Here is a 19,480-nt window from a genome sequence, read left to right as displayed (position 1 = left end):
AGACGCATCAGCACGTGCAGAAGAGGAGCAGCGCTTGCGTTTACGGGCCGCCGCGAATCCCAAGTCGCAGCGGCCCGAGAAGAGGAAGAGGCCCAGTAGCAGGGCCGCCGCAGAGCCCATCCTGCGGCGACCCGCGAAGAGGAGGCCCAGAGGTGAGAGAGAGGCTGAGGGTCTGTAGAGTGTGTATGTGTGCGTGTATGAGATGAGTTGAGAGATTGTGTGTGAGAGTAAGGACCTGAATGTTTGCAGAGACAGCATGTGCCAGTGAGAGCCTGTGCTTGAGCAAGACAGCATGTGGGAGTGAGAGAGAGCCTGTGTGTGTGAGAGTCAGACAGCATGTGCCAGTGAGAGCCTGTGTGAGAGAGAGAGAGAGAAATGCATGTGAGAATGAGAACCTGTGTGTTTGAGGGAAGAAGATGGAGAGAAAAGAAACAGAAAAAAAGACAATATAAAAGGAACTGGCAAAAAAAAGAAAGGGAAGGTGGGGAAAAAAGCCTGTGACAAACCAATTAGAAAACGAAGATCAGACAGCAAAAGGTAAAAACCAAAATTACTTACTTTTTCGTGATTGGCACATGTAATCTTTGGGAATGTGCAAGAATAGCACTTTCTCTATGCGGATCTCACAATGTATGAGATCAGCATGGAGAAAGTGGAAGCTCAAGGGGCCTGCACAGAGGAGGCAGCAGAATGGGCGTCAGTGTCAGTAGCAGCAATCGGCACCTCCCCAATAGCCACGCAGCAGCAGTGACAGTGGCAGCAGAGGAATGAGAGAGGATCTGAGGTTGCTGGCAAAAGAGAGGGTGGTCTGCCTTTAATGTGTGTGGGTGTGTGTGAACATGCATGGGTGGGTGTGGGTGTGTGTGTGTGTGTGTGAACATGCATGGGTGGGTGTGGGTGTGTGTGTGTGTGTGTGTGAACATGCATGGGTGGGTGTGTGTGTGTGTGTGTGTGTGTGTGTGAACATGCATGGGTGGGTGTGTGTGTGTGTGTGTGTGAACATGCATGGGTGGGTGTGTGTGTGTGTGAACATGCATGGGTGGGTGTGTGTGTGTGTGAACATGCATGGGTGGGTGTGTGTGTGAACATGCACGGGTGGGTGGGGGTGTGAAAATGCACGCGTGTGTGTGAAAATGCACGCGTGTGTGAAAATGCACGCGTGTGTGAAAATGCACGCGTGTGTGAAAATGCACGGGTGTGTGAAAATGCACGGGTGTGTGAAAATGCACGGGTGTGTGAAAATGCACGGGTGTGTGTGTGTGTGTGAAAATGCACAGGGGTGTGTGTGTGTGAAAATGCACAGGTGTGTGTGTGTGTGTGAAAATGCACAGGTGTGTGTGTGTGTGTGAAAATGCACGGGGTGTGTGAACATGCATGGGGGGGTGTGTGTGAAAATGCACGGGGTGTGTGTGTGTGTGTGAAAATGCACGGGGGTGTGTGTGTGTGTGTGAAAATGCACGGGGGTGTGTGTGTAAATGCACGGGTGTGTGTGTGTGTGTGTGTGAAAATGCATGTGTGTGTGTGTGTGTGTGTGTGTGAAAATGCACAGGTGTGTGAAAATGCACGGGTGTGTGAAAATGCACGGGTGTGTGTGTGTGTGTGTGTGTGAAAATGCATGGGTGTGTGGGTGGGTGTAAATGCATGGGTGTGAGAGCCAGTGAGTGTGAGAGCATGAGTGTGTCTGAGAAAATCCAGGGGTGTAAGAGTGTGTGTGTGGGGGGGGGGGGGGAGGGAAGGGGAGAGAGTGTTTTAATTGAAGATTTAGCCAATGAAATTCAACAAAAAAGTCACTAAGCACACTAAGCAGGTAAGGTAAAGAATTATTTGTTTTTGCTTTATTAATAAATACAGAACATATTAGAATTATAACTTTTTGTTATTAATATTAGAGCTACAAATATCACAAAATTATGGATTTTTCTAGAAGTGACACACCACCCGAGTTATGCTCGTTTTTTTTATTTTATGAATTTTGACACACTGAGCGCAAAAGGTTGGCCATCACTGCTCTAGACAGTGACCGAGCACCTTAACACTCTGTGAAGGTAAAAGGCTAGCAGAGAAAGTGCCCTGGAGGCTGAACCATTCAGTGTCACCAGTAGCATAACTAGTTTTGAACCAGGGAAAGGTTTCCAACCATAGCCCTATGCCAATGTCTCTGCAATGATCTATTACCCCCTGCTGGGATGCACCTGGGGCAGCTGCCCCACTCATGCCAAAGTGCAACTCTCGAGGAGGGTTGCTTCAGGTACACCTTCCTTCACTAAAACATAGCATGTAACTAACTTCCCTGATGCAGTGACACACTGCTGGTGCAGACAGGCACAAAACTTAGAGTATCCTATTCTTAATCTCTAGGTCCTTAAGCAAGCCAAATCACACTAGGCCTTGGTTTACCGAACAGAATAATTCAAAACAGGAGTATACAAAGATGCAAGAAATTTGTTACTAAGCTTTCTCACCCACAGGTGGCCCAATATGCTTTTCTAAAGAACTATATTGCTAACAGCACAGAGGGTTATAGACATTAAAATTATTTGTAGTAAGACCACATAGCTAGGAAATACATGCAGCAATCATTCCTTCTGTTTTCTACAAAGCCATACATCATTGCCCTAGTCTTCCAGATTGTCCCAACATCCTCATGAAAAACTAGCAGTAAAAGGAAGACATTTTTAGCCAAATTTCTTACAGGGAAACTGGCCTTAAAAAAAAAAAAAAAAAAGTGTTGTTGCCAATAAAAAAAAATTTTTTAACCTGTTCATCACAGATGACAGAGCACCCACCAAGTCCCTCCCCATCCCCAGCTTATAGTTTTCATATGCTCTTGATGTCCCAAACACTTAATCCTTTTTTCTGTTTCATTTTCTTAGTGAAATAGGCCAGATCAGTGAGAACTTTTAAAGCTGCCCCTGCCGCTGGTTAGTAGTTAAAACGTGCAAATTTCTGTACCAAAGAAAACTAGCCCTCATGTCATGTTCACATACCTCTAGGTTCTAAAAACATTTCTCCATAGCTAAAATAAAAGCATGAGCAACATCTGTGCAGTGCAGTAGCTCATCATCTGTCAAAGCCACCCCAATAAGCGCATTCTAAAATGAAAGACCGATTTCTTGCAGAATTATTACTTTTTAGCATAATAAACAAGAACCCTCCAAAGGGCATTATTACAATTAAGATTTGCACTTTCTACCTCAGATTATTTTACATCTCAATTATAGAGGAATGCACTGTCAATCCACTTGAAAGCAAACATGATGCAGACAGCCTGTCATTATACAGCAGTGCCTGTTACCATGAAACCTGGTTGCATTTCCAACCATCATTTCACCATCATGCTCATTCTAGCACTAGCTTGTAATTTCCCTATTACATCGACATGAACCCGATATTATTTCTGTCACGAAGCTTGTGCTCACTCCAGGGCAAAATTACCATTAATAAGCATTAAGCTTCTAAAATAGTTAATAAAATTGTTATACCTTACAGCTGAAAATGCACTCAGCCTCAGTAACGTCTAAGATGATCAAGCAATTATGCTCATTTTTAACATTCCATCAAGCCACCAGCAAAAAAATTTTCTAAACAGATGCACACTGTTTCTCCTCCATTTAGTCTATTGACAGTCGACTAGAGCAGCTATTTTGCTAAACGGTTCTATTTTCCTGTGGAGCTGCCTCTGTTCCTCTTTAAAAAATATGCTGAGAGAAGATTTCAACAAAATGGGATATTAATCTTAGAGAAACTACAGGACCAAGGAGATGGCGCCCATCACTAAACACTGCCACTAAATATTAGATGGTGTAGGAAGACGAAAGACTCAAAACTGAAAAAGTGCACAACTCCAGCTCTCAATAACAAAATCAGCATGACAAAAAAAAAAAAGGTACTTAGAACAGGTAATAAACAAGAGGCCTACTTAATGACACCATTACAACTCCATATAACATTAAGATGAGCATCAACATTCATGACTCAAACCACAACAGCCCTGGTGCTTTCTTCATTCAATCACAGACTAAAAAACAAAAAAAAAAATGCAGCAAAAGCAATTAATAGACTGAATAAAAGCTGTACCTTCATGCTGCTAGAAATGCAGCACTATGAATAATTGACAACCAAATGCATATTTCTCTTGAAATCATGGGCATATACTGTTTTCCAGGAAAATCATGCACTAGAGGAAGTGTGAAGAATTGAACTTTGCCTCAATTTTGGCACTGGATTTTCCATAAACTGAAAACCTACATGGTTCTTCAGCACGGAAGACAAAGTAACCAAGCACCATATTTTTTAGGATAAATTGGAAAGTCATGCATATTTAGAACAAGCAGCAACCCAATATAATAGTCCTTGGGCTTGCATCTAAACAAAGGACTTTGAAAATCAGAAACTTTATATTTTAGCCTCCTTTAATAAATTAGGAAATAAATATATTACACCTTCCCATCTCTGCTTTACATTTATCTATTACCCTTATGTAAACTTATGTAAACATAAATATATTACACCTTCCCATCTCTGCTTTCATTTATCTATTACCCTTATGTAAACTTCTCACTGACCTCAATCTCAAACATTTTCTCTACGCTGACGATATTCAGGTCCTGATCCCCATCGAAGAGTCGCTCGCTAAAACACTGTTGCACTGGGAATCCTGCCTCCAAAATATCAAACAACTTCTTACAAGTCTCAACCTGATACTAAATTCATCAAAAACAGAACTTCTACTCATCACACCAGAAAACAGCTCCATCTCACACACCCATCCCACCGTACCAAACACCACACAAGTGAGAGATCTAGGAGTTCAAATTGACAATCACCTAAACCTGAAAGCTAACATCAACAAAACCACCAGAGACTGCTTTTATAAGCTCCAAGTGCTGAAAAGAATACGACCCCTCTTCCACACACATGACTTCAGAACAATCCTACAATCAATCATTTTCGCAAAGCTGGACTATTGTAACACCATCATGCTTGGTCTCCCTTCATCACACACCAAACCATTACAAATGGTCCAAAACGCCTCCGCCCGTATACTCCCCAACACCAGGAGAAGAGAACACATAACACCTATCTTGATGGACCTCCATTGGCTGCCCATCCACTTCAGAATAATCTACAAGGCCATTCTCACCATTTTCAAAAACATCCATCAATTAGCCCCAATCGATCTACATATCCCCCTCCAATTACACCATTCCACAAGACCGAAAAGAGATGCTTACAAAGGATCACTTCAAGTACCTCCAGCCAAGACTACCAGACACATCACGCTCAGAGATCGGGCATTCTCCACAGCCGGTCCAACATTATGGAACCCAACATCTCAACATTCAAGAAAAGACTCAAGACGTGGCTGTTCACGCAGGCCTTTCCTAACTCCAATTCCATCTAACTTCCTTCTTTCAACACGCTCCGCTAGCATTAGCGTTAATAGCCACCTCTTACAATGTTATTTATACTTATATATAACTATCTGATCTTCATTTCCCTTCTCATTCCAAGTTATTGTTTTCCTTGTTATATGTAACTGCTTTGCTGCACTATTGTTTAAATGGTAATTGTTTAAATGTTTAAATGGTAAAGTTTATTATAATTACACCCCTGTTTCTTGTGAACCAGCATGATGGGACCACCGTCTTGAATGTTGGTATATAAAAAAGTTAAATAAATAAATAAATAAGATAAAAGTTACTCATAGTATTTTCTTTTTCAAGAAATATTCACAATACACTTTAAAAAAAAAAAAAAAAAAGCTGCTTTTTTTTTTTTTTTTAATAGACTCTCCATAAGTCAGTTGTGCCACTACAAGTTTGAAGGCGGAAGATTAGAGCGATTCCAGGACTTCATTTTACCACCGCTTGGAAGCTTTGTAGAATCAACTTTCCAACATTAAGGATAGGCAGTTTTACAACTCCTTGGTACCACAAACAAGTCAGATTTTCGTGACTGTATAAAAAGTAGTATCTAAGTATCTACTCAACTATCATGCACCCACAGATGCTCATGGTTGAAATTTTTCAACATTTACCAGCTATGAAAATTGTAAAATCCAGACCTGTATTGCAATAATCTTCAATGTTATTACAGCTGAAACACGTGTTACCAAAATCTAGCAGAAGCAGCCACAAACACTGCTCTCAAACTGTCTCTTCTACTTGGTCTCCCTCTGTGTAATGCACATACATTCACAGCAAAGCTATTTCATACTGAGCCAGAGGGTAAGATTTTAATGCATATCCCTTGTCCAACAATGCAATTAACTAGCCACTGGATACAGAGCCAGGGATTTTTCACACTGCACAATACAAAATGAATATGCATGAGTTATCTGCATAAAATGAATATGAATTAATTTAATTTGCATCTTTTGGTTAAACTGAAATACTGATCCATTTCTGGTTACACAAATATCAGAAACTGCTTTCTCCTGTCCCCAATCCTGGAATATTCCCAAACAAAGGAGGCCACTGGTGATTTAAAGCTTGCAGAAAAGGAAGGTAGAAGAATAAGAGAGATAGGAAAGAGGTTAGATCATTCTTTGTAACCAGCACACTATGGACAAAACCGGACTATGTACAGCCATTGCAAAGGGTCCTGCTGGAGGGCTGGACTCCATAAGTCAGAGCCATAGGCCCATACACCAGATGGCAGCTGTCCAGATGGTCAAAAGCTCCTCTTCCCCCACCCACCCAAATAAAACCATATAAAGGGCAGCCACAACCAAATACCTGCTTTTAATCAATCACATTTGCACAAGATTTGAAATTTTAAAAGGAAAAAAAAAAGTACACCAAGATTATGCATGCTATTTTATTCACAAAAAAAAAAAAAAAAAAAGCCAGCTAGGAAACAATTTAAAAGACAATCACACATAATTAAGAGTGAATTCTGACTTGTCACTGCTGCTCAGCCAGCCAGACAAGAGAAAGCTGCGTTAGCTTTCTGATGTAAAGGGCTAAATTTGTCTTAGAGGTCTCTGTAGCAACCAAATATTCCAAAGAGACAGTCATGTGATCAATGCTCTCAGCTCCTGCTGTTTATCCTGCTCTGTCCTACTTACAGCGTTTCTCAATTCCAGCCGTCTACAGAACAAGAAAAGCATCACCTGCTACTCTGCCAGTACATGCCGCTAGTGCATTCCCATTAGTATAACTGGATAATTTAAGAAACTGGTTTTAAATGTGAAATGTGTATGAGATGGGCATGACGATTACAGTGACTAAAAAGTCAACAGCCCCTTGAACCCTCTCACATTTTGTTGCGCACGTATGTTAAGACTTGCATGAACAGTGGCTTGCGAAAGTATTCGACCTCCTTAAAAAGTCAGATGTGTGGATTACAAATGACACTTATACAGACTGCTCCAGGCAGTATGTTTTTTGTAAACTAGTATGCTCAAATTAAATTTTCAAAGTCACATTTCATTATTTCTCTGCACTTTTGTAAACTAAAATTAAAACTGAAAAATGCCGTTTGTGTATTCAATCCCTTAAGACTACTATTTGGCAGAACCACCATTTCCTGCAATAACAGCTCTAAAGTCTGTTGGAGTAAGTTTCTACCAGTTTTGCACACTGTTTGGGAGTGATTTTTGCCCATTCTTACCGACAGATTTGCTCCAAGTTGTTCAGGTTGGTTAGATGACGCTTATGGACTGCAATTTTCAAATAGGGCCACAGATTCTCGATTGAATTGAGATCTGGACAGAGACTTGGCCATTGTAAAACATTCACCTTTTTGTTGTTCAACCTCTCCTGTGTTGCTTTGGCCTTGTGCTTGGGCTCATTGTCCTACTGAAAGGTGAACTTTCTCCCAAGTTTTAGTTTTCTTTTTAGCAGACTGAAGTAGGTTGTCTTGTAACTCCCTATATGTTGTACCACCCTCCATCCTTCAATTTTAACAAGATGCCCAGACCCCGCTGAGGAAAAGAATCCCCACAGCATGATGCTGCCACCCCCTTACTTTACTGTTGGGATGGTGTTTGCTGAGGAATGGCCATACATAGCCTTTTGAATTTTTTCCAAAAACTCCATTTTTGTCTCATCATACCACAAAACCTTATCCCACATTTTAGCTGGGTCACTCTGATACTTTCTGGCAAACTCCAGATGTGCTTGGATAGGTTTTTCTTCGGTAATGGCTTCTTTCTAGCCATCCTCCCATGCAGGCAGTTGTATGCAGAGCTCTTGGATATGGCTGACTGGTGCACCTCCACTCCAGCCTCAGCCACTGAACTCTGTAGCTCCTTCAAAGTGATTATTGGCCTCTCTGTGGCTTCCCTCACAAGTCTCCTTGTTGCTCTGACATTGAGTTTTGAGGCTCAATCTTGTCTAGACTGTGTTGGAGTGGTATGATACATCTTCCATTTCTTGACAATTGATCCAACAGTGCTCATTGGGATATCCAAGCACTTAGATATTTTATAGCCTTTTCCTATCTTGTGCATGTCTATAACTTTATCTTTAATTTCCTTAGAATGCTGCTTTGGATTCATTTTCACAGCTTTCCTTCAGATTTACAATCTGACCAATGGTACTTGAATTAGGGGGGTCTTATCGAGAAAAGCTGACTTTTTTTTTTTTTTTTAATGATTCACAGATAAAGGCCAACTGTTAAGGCACTATCTTTCATCTGTAAATTTGGAGCTTCACGGTACAGGAATTGAATACCTTTGCAAGCAGCATTTATTTAATTTATTTTTTTACACAAAAATGCAGAGAAATAATGAATTGTGACTTTGAAAATTTACTTTAAGAGAATACTGGTTTGCAACAAACATACTGTCTGGAACAATCTGTGTAAGCGCCATTTGTAATCCACACAAATCTGGTGCTTTTTTTTTGGGGGGGGGGGGGGGGGGGGGGGGGGGGGGGGTTTGAATTCTTTTGCAAGCCACTGTATTAAACATGTTTTTTCTCCCCACTCAACACACCATATTCTACATCTTTCATGGCCAAAAATGTTTTATTGCAAAACATTGTATTTATATATCCAAAAAAGAAAAGAAATCCAACAATTATAAGATTTGCAATACTGAGTCAGTCCAAAGGTCTAGCAAGCCCAGTATCCTGTTTACAACAATGGCCAATCCAGGTCACAAGTACCTAGGCAATATCCCAGAAGGTCGATAAGAGTCTACGCTGCTTACTTCAGGGATAAACAGTGGATTTCCCAAAGTCCACCTTAATAATGCTTTATGGACTTTTCTTCCATGAACTTGTCCAAATTTTAAGCCCAGCAATAACAGTTTTTACTGCATCTTCCAGCAATGAATTGCAGAGCTTATTTAATTTATTTATTTAAGGCTTTTATATATCGATAACCGTTTGCACATCGTATCGGTTTACATGGAACAGGTGAATAAAATGATATTGGGTAACATTTACAAATAACATTGTAAAAATGGAAATAAATATCAGGTAATATTTGCAATTATTTTATGTTATGCTACAATAAGTTAAGTATAAGGATTATAAATATAATAGCAAGAGTTAATAATTACTAGCTAGGAGAGAGAAATTAAAACATGATTGATTTGTTCATGTGCTTTCCTCGCTCTATTGGTTTGTTGCTCCCCTCTCCCCTGTTTTTTGTAATTTCCTTCCTACAGTTCGATGTAAACAGATATGATGTTCCGACTAATATCGGTATAAAAGTCCTTTTAAATAAATATCCTTTGAGGGAGATTGATGTAATAAATTAAAGAGTGGGAGATGAGAGGGGGGTATAGCCTTTTTAGGGTGGGAAAGAAAGGAAGAGAAAGAATTAGGAAAAGGCCTCTTTGAAGAGCCATGTTTTTAATTTTTTTTTTTTTAATTTTTTTTTTTTTAATTTCTGCGTACATGGTTCTAAGCGTAGGTCAGGAGGAATTGCGTTCCAGTTTGAGGGACCTGCTATCGATAAGGCTCGATCTCTTGTGGAGGAGAGGTGTGTGAGTTTAGGGGATGGTATGTGCAGGGTACCTTTATAGGCGGATCTCGTGGGTCTATTGGACGAGTGGAAATGGAGGGAGTAGTTTAGCCATTGGAAGTTCTGGCTGTGTAGGGTCTTGTGTATGAGGGAGAGGCTTTTGTAGAGAATTCTGTAGAATATGGGGAGCCAATAGAGGTCTCTCAGTATGGGTGTAATGTGATCTTTCCTGCGTGTGTTAGTGAGGATTCGAGCAGCAGCATTCTGTAACATTTGTAGGGATTTGACGGTGGAGGTAGAGAGGCCTATGAGGAGGGAGTTGCAGTAGTCAATTTTTGAGAATATTATGGCCTGAAGGACTGTATGAAAGTCATTGAGATGTAATAGAGGTCTTAGTTTCTTAAGGACCTGAAGCTTGAAGTAGCATTCTCTCATGGCGGATTTTATGAATGTTTTTAAGTTCAATTGGTTGTCGATAATGCCTAGATTTCGCACGTGTTGTGGGAAAGGTGTCGGAGGGGGTTGGGTGTTGGAGTAAGTGTGATTGAAGGCGAGCGGATTATGGGAGATGAGGAGTTCAGTTTTTGCAGTGTTGAGTGCGAGGTTGAGATTTGTAAGTAGGCGATTGATTGTGTTAATGAGGTAGGCAGGGAGTCCGTGATGGGGATGAGAATTTGGATGTCATCTGCATATAAGAAGTGGGTGAGGCCTAGGTCGGAAAGGAGTTGGCAGAGGGATAACATGTAGATGTTGAAGAGTGTGGAGGATAGGGTGGAGCCTTGAGGAACACAGCGGGTTAAGTTCTATAGGATCAGATTCAAAGGTACCCAATTTGACTTTGTAGTGTCTATTTTTTAGGTAGGATTCAAACCAGAGGAGAGCATTTCCAGTTATGCCGATGTTTGTGAGCTGCTTTAATAGAATTTTATGGCTGGAGTCAAATGCTGAAGAGATGTTGAGCATTGCTAGGAGATAGGAATGCCCTTTGTCCATACCTTTGAGTATAGTGTCAGTGAGGGATAATAGGAGTGTCAAGTAAAAATATTTTCTATTTTAGATGTAATACCTAGTAACTTCATTGTGCGTCCCCTAGTCTTTGTACTTTTTGAAAGAGTAAACTGATTTGCATTTACCTACTCCACTCCTTTTACAGACCTCTATCACAAGAGTGGCCAACTCTGCTCCTTGAGAGCCATGAGCAGGTCAGGTTTTCAGGATAACCACAATTAATATGCATGAGATAGATCTGTACACAATGGAGACAGTGCATCAAATCTCTCATGCATATTCATTATGGATATCCTGAAGCCTGTTTGTGGCTCCCGAGGACCAGAGTTGACCATCCCTGCTCTATAATATCTCCCCCTCAGCTGTCTTCTCCCAGCTGAAAGGTGCTGACCTCTAACCTTTACTCATAGGGTAATGGTTCCATCTCTTTGTTACCCTTCTCTGCACTTCTTCTAAATTCCACTATATTGTTCAGATGCAGTAACCAGAATTGCACATAATATTCAAGGTGTGGTCATACTACAGTGTGCTACCAAAGCATCATGACATTCTCTTTTATTCTCCATTCCTTTCCTAATAATTCCTAGCATTCTATTTGCTTTCTTGGCAGCCACCACATAAGCAGAGGATTTCAACTCATTATTCAGGAGGACACTTAGTTCCTTTTCTTGGATGGTGACTCCCAAAGTAGAAATTTGCAATGTGCAGATATAAATTTGAGTTGCTCTTTCATACATGTATCACTTTGCACTTATCCACATTAATGTCTTCTGAAATTTGCATGCCCAGTCTCCCAAAATCCTCTTGCAATTGTTCACAATCCTCTTGTGATTACTTTGAATAATTTTGCATCATCAATAAAATTTAATCACCTCATGCGTTGTTCCTATTTCTAGGTAATTTGTAAGTATGTTAAAAAGCAGTGGTACTCCATGATCAGCTTTCTCCATTGAGAAAGCTGATCATTCAGCCCTACTCTATTTTCTATCTTTTAACCAGTTCTCAGTCCACAACAGAACATTGCCTTCTATCCCATGACTTTAGTTTCCTCAAGAATATCTCATTAGGTACTTTGTCAAATGCTTTGAAAATCCAGATACACTATATCAACTGGCTCACCTTTATTCATGCCTTCAAAAAAAGATGTAGCAAATGGTGAGGCAAGACTTCCCTTGGCTAAAACCATGTTGACTTTGTCCTATTAAACTGTCTATATGTTCAGTAATTTTGTTCTTTATAATAGTTTAAACCATCTTGCCCAGCACAGGCATCAAGCTGACCTGTCAGTAGTTTCCTGGCTCACCCCAGAACCTCTTAAAAAATTGGCATTACATTGGCAACCCTCAAATCTTCAGGTACCACAACTGATTTTAATGACAGTTTACAAAATTACTAAAAGCAAGTATGCAATTTTATTTTTCAGTTCTTTCAGCTCTCTGGGATGTATCTGGTCCAGGTGATTTGCTACTCTTTAGTTTGTCAATTTGCCCTATTACATGTTCCAGGTTCACGGAGATTTATTTCAGTTCCTCTGAATCATTTTTAAATATTTCTGGCATGGGTATCATCCTTAAATCTTCCTTAAAGACCAAAGTAAAGAGTTTGTTTAGTCTTTCTGCTATGGTCTTGTCCTCCCCTTAGTACCCCTTTTATCCCTCAATCATCTAACGGTCCAACTGACTCCCTTTGCAGGATTTTTGCTTTGACTGTACCTGAAAAAGTTTATTATGAATTCTTGTTTCCACAACAAATTTCTTTTCAAATTCTGTTTTTGCCATCCGTATCAATGCTTTGCATTTAACTTGCCAGTGTTTATGCCATTTCATGTTTTCTTCATAGAGATCCCTTTTTTGAAAGATTTTCTTTTGGCTAGTATAGCCTCTCTCACATCATCTTCTAATCATTGGTTACTAACTAGGTAAGTCTTCCCCACTTTTCAATAAGCCCTCTGTGGATAGGGAAATACCTATAGTACCTGAATATAATCTGTTTTGAAGTGCTGAAAAGCAGAATATAAATAAAAACATTTCCACCCCACCCTCGAATCAAATTTGATGGAAGCACCTTTGGCAGTAATTAAACTATAAGTCTGTTAAAATGTATCAATATTAGATCAATCTAGGTGTGCAAAGTTGATGGACACCTATTAGTATTAGACCAGTTTTCTTTACAAACTGTTCAAGCTCTTTCAAACTCCTTGGGGAGCATTGATGGTCAGCAATCAAGTCATGCCACAGATTTTCAACTGGATTTGAGATTGGGGCTCTGACTGGCCACTCCAGGAAATTTACCCTTTTGCTCCTCAGTCACTCCAGTGTAGCTTTCGCTGTATATTTCAGGTCATTGTCATGCTGAAAAGGTGAACTATTGTCCTAGTTTCAGCTTTCTTGCAGAGGGCCGTAGATTTTCCACAAAGACATTTCTTACATTCATTATTCCTGAAGATTATCCCAGTCCCTGACAATGAAAAATATTTGCATAATATGATGCTGCCACTGTCCTACGTCACAGTAGGGATGGTGTTCTCTGGGTGATGTGCTATATTGGCTTTGTATTCAGGTAAATAGAGTTCTATTTTAGTTTCATCAGACCACCCAGTTTTTGCTATATAGCTACAGATCCTGACTATTCCTTTGCATATGTCCAAACAGATTCAAGGTGGATTTTGAGTAATGGCTTCCTTCTCGCAATAAGGGCCAGGATTTGTGGACTTTTTGAGATATTGTAGCCACATGCACATTCTGACCAGTTTTGGCCATGGAAGTTTGTAGCTCTCAAGTTTTCAATGGACTCCTGGTTGTCTCTCTTCTTGCTCCGTCATCTAGTTTAGAGAGACAGCTTGGGCAGATGTTGTCATATACACATTCCACATCTTAATTGTCTTGACCATGCTCTAAAGGATATTTACACACTTTGTAATTCTTTAATACTCATCCCTAGATCAATGTTTTTTCACAACTTTTCCAGCAGTTCTTTTGACAGCTCCTTTGCATTCATTGTTGGGTCTTTGTTTTGAAATGCAGTACCCAGCAGAGACAGCCATCAGGAACTGCTGAAATTTATCCCGACTCCATGTGAATTAGTACAATTTAACATAGGTGGGGCTAATTGCCTTCAAAAGCACACATCAAGGGAAACAGTTAAACAAGAGCTCTAAGTATTTAGGATTAGACATAGCAAAGGTGTGGACACTTAATCCAACTAGATTATTTTCTAAGGCATTCTGGAATATATTTTTCACTTTGCAGTTATGGGGTAGGATGTATGGATACATGGAACAAACACTAGTTTAATACGTTTTACTAACAAGGCAACAAAAGATGAAAATTTGGAAGAGGGTATAGAATTTCTATAGCCACTGTATCTATTCATGCCTAGATACCTAGTCCTTTTGTGAACAGATCAAAAATATGACAATTGTAAGAGACGACATTTTGTAAATCAATACTCTTATGATTTTCCTCTCTATAAAGATTTGCCATGCCAGAATATAGTTTTACACACAATTTACAACTGTACAGTAAAGAGGCTTTCTGGGAATGAAACCTTGTATGATTCATACATTACTACAGATAAAGCTGGGCTAATTTCCTGCAGGTTCTATGAAGGAATCTCTGAAAAATGTCTGTCAGATACACATGGCAGCCTCAAAGATTTCATCAGCTTCTTTCTAAACATGTTCATAGTGCAATACTGTCTTACAATTACAAATTATGGTATACCACTGATGGCAGCTGTGGTTTTTATTATTTACAAATACTTAAAACCATACACCAACATACAGGTGGGCAAAGTGTTTTCATGCTCTGCAGTCTTTCGGTTTTCAGTTAAGCATGCCCTGCAGCCTGTTCTCTACTTGCAAATAACTGGTTCTATTTTAATTCTCATTAAGGAAACAAATGCACTAAGACCATAAGATCATGCAATTAGTTTTCTTATGGTTATGAAATTTAGAATTTTGTAGAAATCTTTGGAGATAAGAAGTTATGAATCTGATTTAACATACCAAAAAAGGAACCCCGGATATCCAAAACAAGGTCACCCAAAAATTAACCAGTGATAAATTTTACTGAATTACTAACTAAATGGTGGTATCAAGTTGTCCATGCACGTGAGAATACCAGATTTAACATTTATAATGGAAGCACAAAATATAAAATCCAAAATTCTAAATTTTAATTTAAAACGGGGGGAAAGAGACTTCAGAAGCCAGTTCACAGGCAACCACCTTATGAATTGGACAATTTGGGCAAAAATCATTAGTCAGGTTTACGAGCTGAAGCAAGGAGGTCACCCAGAGACTCTTCCACAGACCTGGCCGGGATCAACCAGTTGTCCAAATATGGGTGGACCAGGATGCCCTCTTTTCTCAATGCTGCTGCTGCTGCTGCTATGACCACCATAACCTTGCAAAATGATCTGGGGGCAGTGGCTAGGACAAAGGGCAGAGCCCAGAACCTATAATGGCGGGCCCAGTGCTGCAAAGCATAGGAAACTGTGTTCTTGTCGGATTGAAATATGTAGGTAAGCCTCGGATAGGTCCAGGGAGATTAAGAACTCTCCCAATTGTATAGCCATTATCACAAAAAGTAGGGTTTCCATATGGAAATGATTCATTCGTAAATGTCGGTTGATGCTTTTGAGGTCCAGGATGGGGCAAAAGGAACTTTCCCTTCTTGGGTATGATGAAATAGATGGAACACCACTCCATATTTTCCTGGGGCACAGGTATTAGAATTATAGCTCTCATCCTGAGGAGCCTTAAAAAAAAAAAAAGAGTGGTCTCCATTGCCTGCTTCTTGTGCTGGGAGTGGCAAAGAGACATCATGAATATGTCCAGAGGAGTACTGTGAAATTCCAGCACGTGTCCTTCTCGTATGACATCCAGTACCCATTTGTCTGACGTGATCTAGACCCACCTCTGGCAGAATAGGGACAGTCTACCCCCTATCTCCTTGTTCAGAGGGTGTGTTGGCAAATTTTCTTTGGGAGGTTCAGGACAATCCTGAACCAGAGTCTGCCTCTCTCTTAGACTGTTGACTGTGAAAGGACAGAGACCTGCCACAGGGCCAAGAGCTCTGAAATGTCAAGTTTCTGTAAAGGCAAAAGCGTTGGGAGCCCCTGGATCGGCCCCTCATAGGCGAGGGGCACTGTAACCTCTTCCTTATCTTCTGGGTGCTGGGTAACTGGATATTCACTCCATTTACTGGCCAGCTTTACCAATTTGCTTCCAAAAAGGAGTGATCCTTTAAAGGGCATCTTTGTAAGATTAGCCTTGAAGGTTGCGTCTGCTGACCAATACCGCAGCCATAGCTGTCTTCTGGCCGCCACTACTGAGGCCACTCCATGGTCAGATACAGTTCTAAACCAGGGGGAATTTCCCTATGTTCCAAGAAATCTGTATCCTCCTCTTCATCTGTGCCATCCGGGTCCCTGCCAGGGATATATTTAGTGAGGCGAGACATGCCTTAAGGTCTGGCCTATAAGACTGGGAGAGGAAGGGCTTACCAGCTGACATTCATCCGGACAGGTGCAAGTGAGTTGGCAGATTGCGCCTGTTTGAAAATTCCACCCAAGAGAATTCAGTCGGGTTTATGCCTAGCCCAGGAGGTACTGGGGTAGGTGCCGCTGAATTTCTCTCTCCCATAGAATACCAAGTCCCAGGTGTAATCAGATCCAGAGTACTTCCACTTAAGGCTGTGGCTAACCCATCCTCTGAATGGGAGGAGCTGGGCTCAGCAAAGTCCAAGGAGGCCAACTCTCCCTGGGCTTCCTCACAGTGCTGACATAAGTTGGAATCCAGGTTAGACTGTGAAGCCCTAATATGACAAGCAGCGCAGGGAGAAAGAGCGCTTATGTTTCTTGGCTGCTGGAACCATTGACAGCGATAACCCTGTGTTCTGTCGGTTCACGCTTAAATCTTCTATGCACACAGATTTCGGGTGCCTAGGCGAGATGCAGCGAGACTCATGCACCGGCCATGCACCCAGCTTTACCTGTATACTGCGCTTAGTGGGTTGTACGCATATGTACATGCACAGCCGACACACTGCAGGTACCAACGTTCTATGGAGGGCAATACAATGCTCACAAGATGGCACTACCGCAGCCTGCCACATGGTGTGGCAACTAAGCCTAAAGCGGGGCCTAGTCCACCGGGGGGGGGGGGGGGGGGGACACCGCTCAACCCACTTCCCCTTACCCTAACAGGATCGGGAACAAAGTCAGTACGGCGCACTGAGCTAGGAGACCAGAGGATGTCTTACTGAAAACCCTCCAAATGTGTCTGAATCAGGAGGAGTTCTTCTTTACTGACCTGGGCTCAGCACTTACTGGCTGAGTACAGATACGGTCTCCGGCTGAGGGGGGGAAAGGGCTTTGGCCATCACCGCTGCGCTCGGTTTCCTGCACCCGCTGCCTTAGCAACAAAGTCCACACCAGGAACCAGCTACCGGACCAAAGCACACTTTGAAGAATCTCAGAAATCGCCTCAGGAATTCTCAACTAGGGGAGGGACCTTTAGGTATCACTGCTAGAGAGCAGGGACCAATTTTTTTCTCCAATTTAAATATAGAATTTCTCCTTCCAAGAAGTAAAGCAATCCCCTTAGGGAAAAGGTACATCCATCATCTGCTGGAGACTGAGAAATACTGAAGGGCTGAGGTCACTGCAGGGGTGTATTTAGGACAGTCAGGTTTGAAATCTGACTCAGTCTCTATCTGCTGGCAGGGAAGCATAACCCACTGGTCTTGAGCCATCTGGCTACATGCTAGAAAACCACGATTTTGATCAATTATAATTTGCTCCCTGCGTAACACATTGGACACAGGCCACACATTCCCTCTCAGACCTTAGGTTCTTTGCGGTTGACATTACTCTTCCCTATGAGGTGGGAATTTGCCCGAACAACTGATCAGATGTGAGCAGAAGTGGATCTTCAACCTCCAATTGTTATCCTTCAGGGGTTTACATATGGAGATTAAGTGGTCTCTTTTTCTGTCATCTCAAAGATTTGGAAAACATTCATTCTACTTATTGCTTGGACTTTAAGACATTACCATGCATTTTGGAGCTCTATCTTGTTTCTACAGTACACCACCTAATATGGACATTCCAGCATAAGCAGTATATAAAAACTTATTAATAAGTTATCACTGGGTGGCAACAGACTACCCAGTAATAACTTAAAGGACTATCAAAACATAGGATTTTTCTCTAATTAAAAAAAAAAAAAAAAAAAAAAACTGGGGCCAGCCTTCAGATCAGGTCTTCCCCTCCCTGGGCTGGCAGGGCATACTGCAGAGGCAGCATTCACAACCCCTGGGAGGAAACAGTCCCAGTCATTGTGCAATGGCAGCACCTAGATTCCAGATTTCCAGCACAAAATTGCAGGGTTCTGGAAGAAGCACTGGTATATGACCCCTGCCCGAAGACTGTTGCTGCAATGATTTGGGCTAGATGAGTTGGGGAGGGAGGATATAAAATAGGAGGAAAAAAAAACCAGGATAGCTGCAAATGAAGGTTCATGGTGCTAGATACCAAACCCAGTTCTGACTGAGCTGGAAGCCCAAAAAGGAGCAGAAGGAAACTGGCAGGCCCCAAAAAATGTATAAAGAAGTTAAACAGCCATCATTTCCTTTAACATGCAAGACTACCTCCTCTCACTGTAACTCTAAACTACAGAGAATACAGACTATACTCTAGCAATCCAATAGAAATTGCATACACTCTGAAGTTCTCTTACCTTTTATTAATGGGTTTCTCATCTTTTTCATAGGGTTTCACAAACCACTTGCCAATACGTACAAAGTTGCGGTTCATTAAACACCTCTCCAGTAGATTGTGGATTGCTTTGAACAGCAGAGTGCGACATTCATAAGAAAGACCATTCTCCCACACTCCATCTTCCTCTTCTGTAATGTGTGACAAAAAGGAAAAGTTACAAGAAAGTCTATTTAGACATAAGGAGCAACTGCAAATAGAACTTTTAGTGCGGGGGCATGTACATAAAATTAGCAACATCTACCACAACAACATTTTCTACACTGCCTCAGCATACCACATTTCAGTAAATCAGTTGGAGTACAAACTAAATCAGAGCCCATTAAAAGTGGAACTTGCTTGCTTTTTTTTATGACATACTACATCACTTTAGTAGATAGGTAATAAAGGGTAACATATTACACCAGTAACAGTAAGCATTTGTACATGCTGCAGAAATAATTAGCACAGATAGCATGGTTTCATTAAAAAAAAAATAATAAAAAATCAAAGTATTAACAGACTCATTTTTTGCTAAGTTCTGCTGCTTTCCTTCCATCAGAAAATAAGCCTACTAAATGGCACTCAGAAAATTTTTTTTAAATTAGTCTGACTACAGTTAGTATATCATTATCTACTCTATTCGTAAGTGTGTATACAAGCTGTACGGCTCTACAATGTAACATGGCTAAAATATCTGTCCTGTAAAAGTGGTCATCTGACCTCTTCTCTCTGACCTCTCTTCTTCTTTTAACAGCTTTAAAAAATGCTTATCCCCTCCGGATATCTG

At 41.0% G+C, this 19,480-nt stretch overlaps 1 protein-coding gene across 1 annotated transcript in view; it reads right to left on the bottom strand.

Moving 5' to 3' along the window:
- The window catches only part of MED13 (mediator complex subunit 13), a 303,754-nt gene that overhangs the window by 250,070 nt on the left and 34,204 nt on the right, over positions 1–19,480 (bottom strand). Inside the window, exon 3 of the mRNA XM_029611551.1 lies at positions 18,674–18,842. Within this exon, the coding sequence (XP_029467411.1) occupies positions 18,674–18,842 (169 nt within the window). The remainder of the gene's footprint in view (positions 1–18,673; positions 18,843–19,480) is intronic.

Source organism: Rhinatrema bivittatum, chromosome 8, assembly GCF_901001135.1.
Source record: "Rhinatrema bivittatum chromosome 8, aRhiBiv1.1, whole genome shotgun sequence".
In the NCBI taxonomy this organism is placed as follows: domain Eukaryota; kingdom Metazoa; phylum Chordata; class Amphibia; order Gymnophiona; family Rhinatrematidae; genus Rhinatrema; species Rhinatrema bivittatum.
Note: the sequence above shows the minus strand (reverse complement) of the source record. Positions and strands in the feature narration are given on the sequence as shown.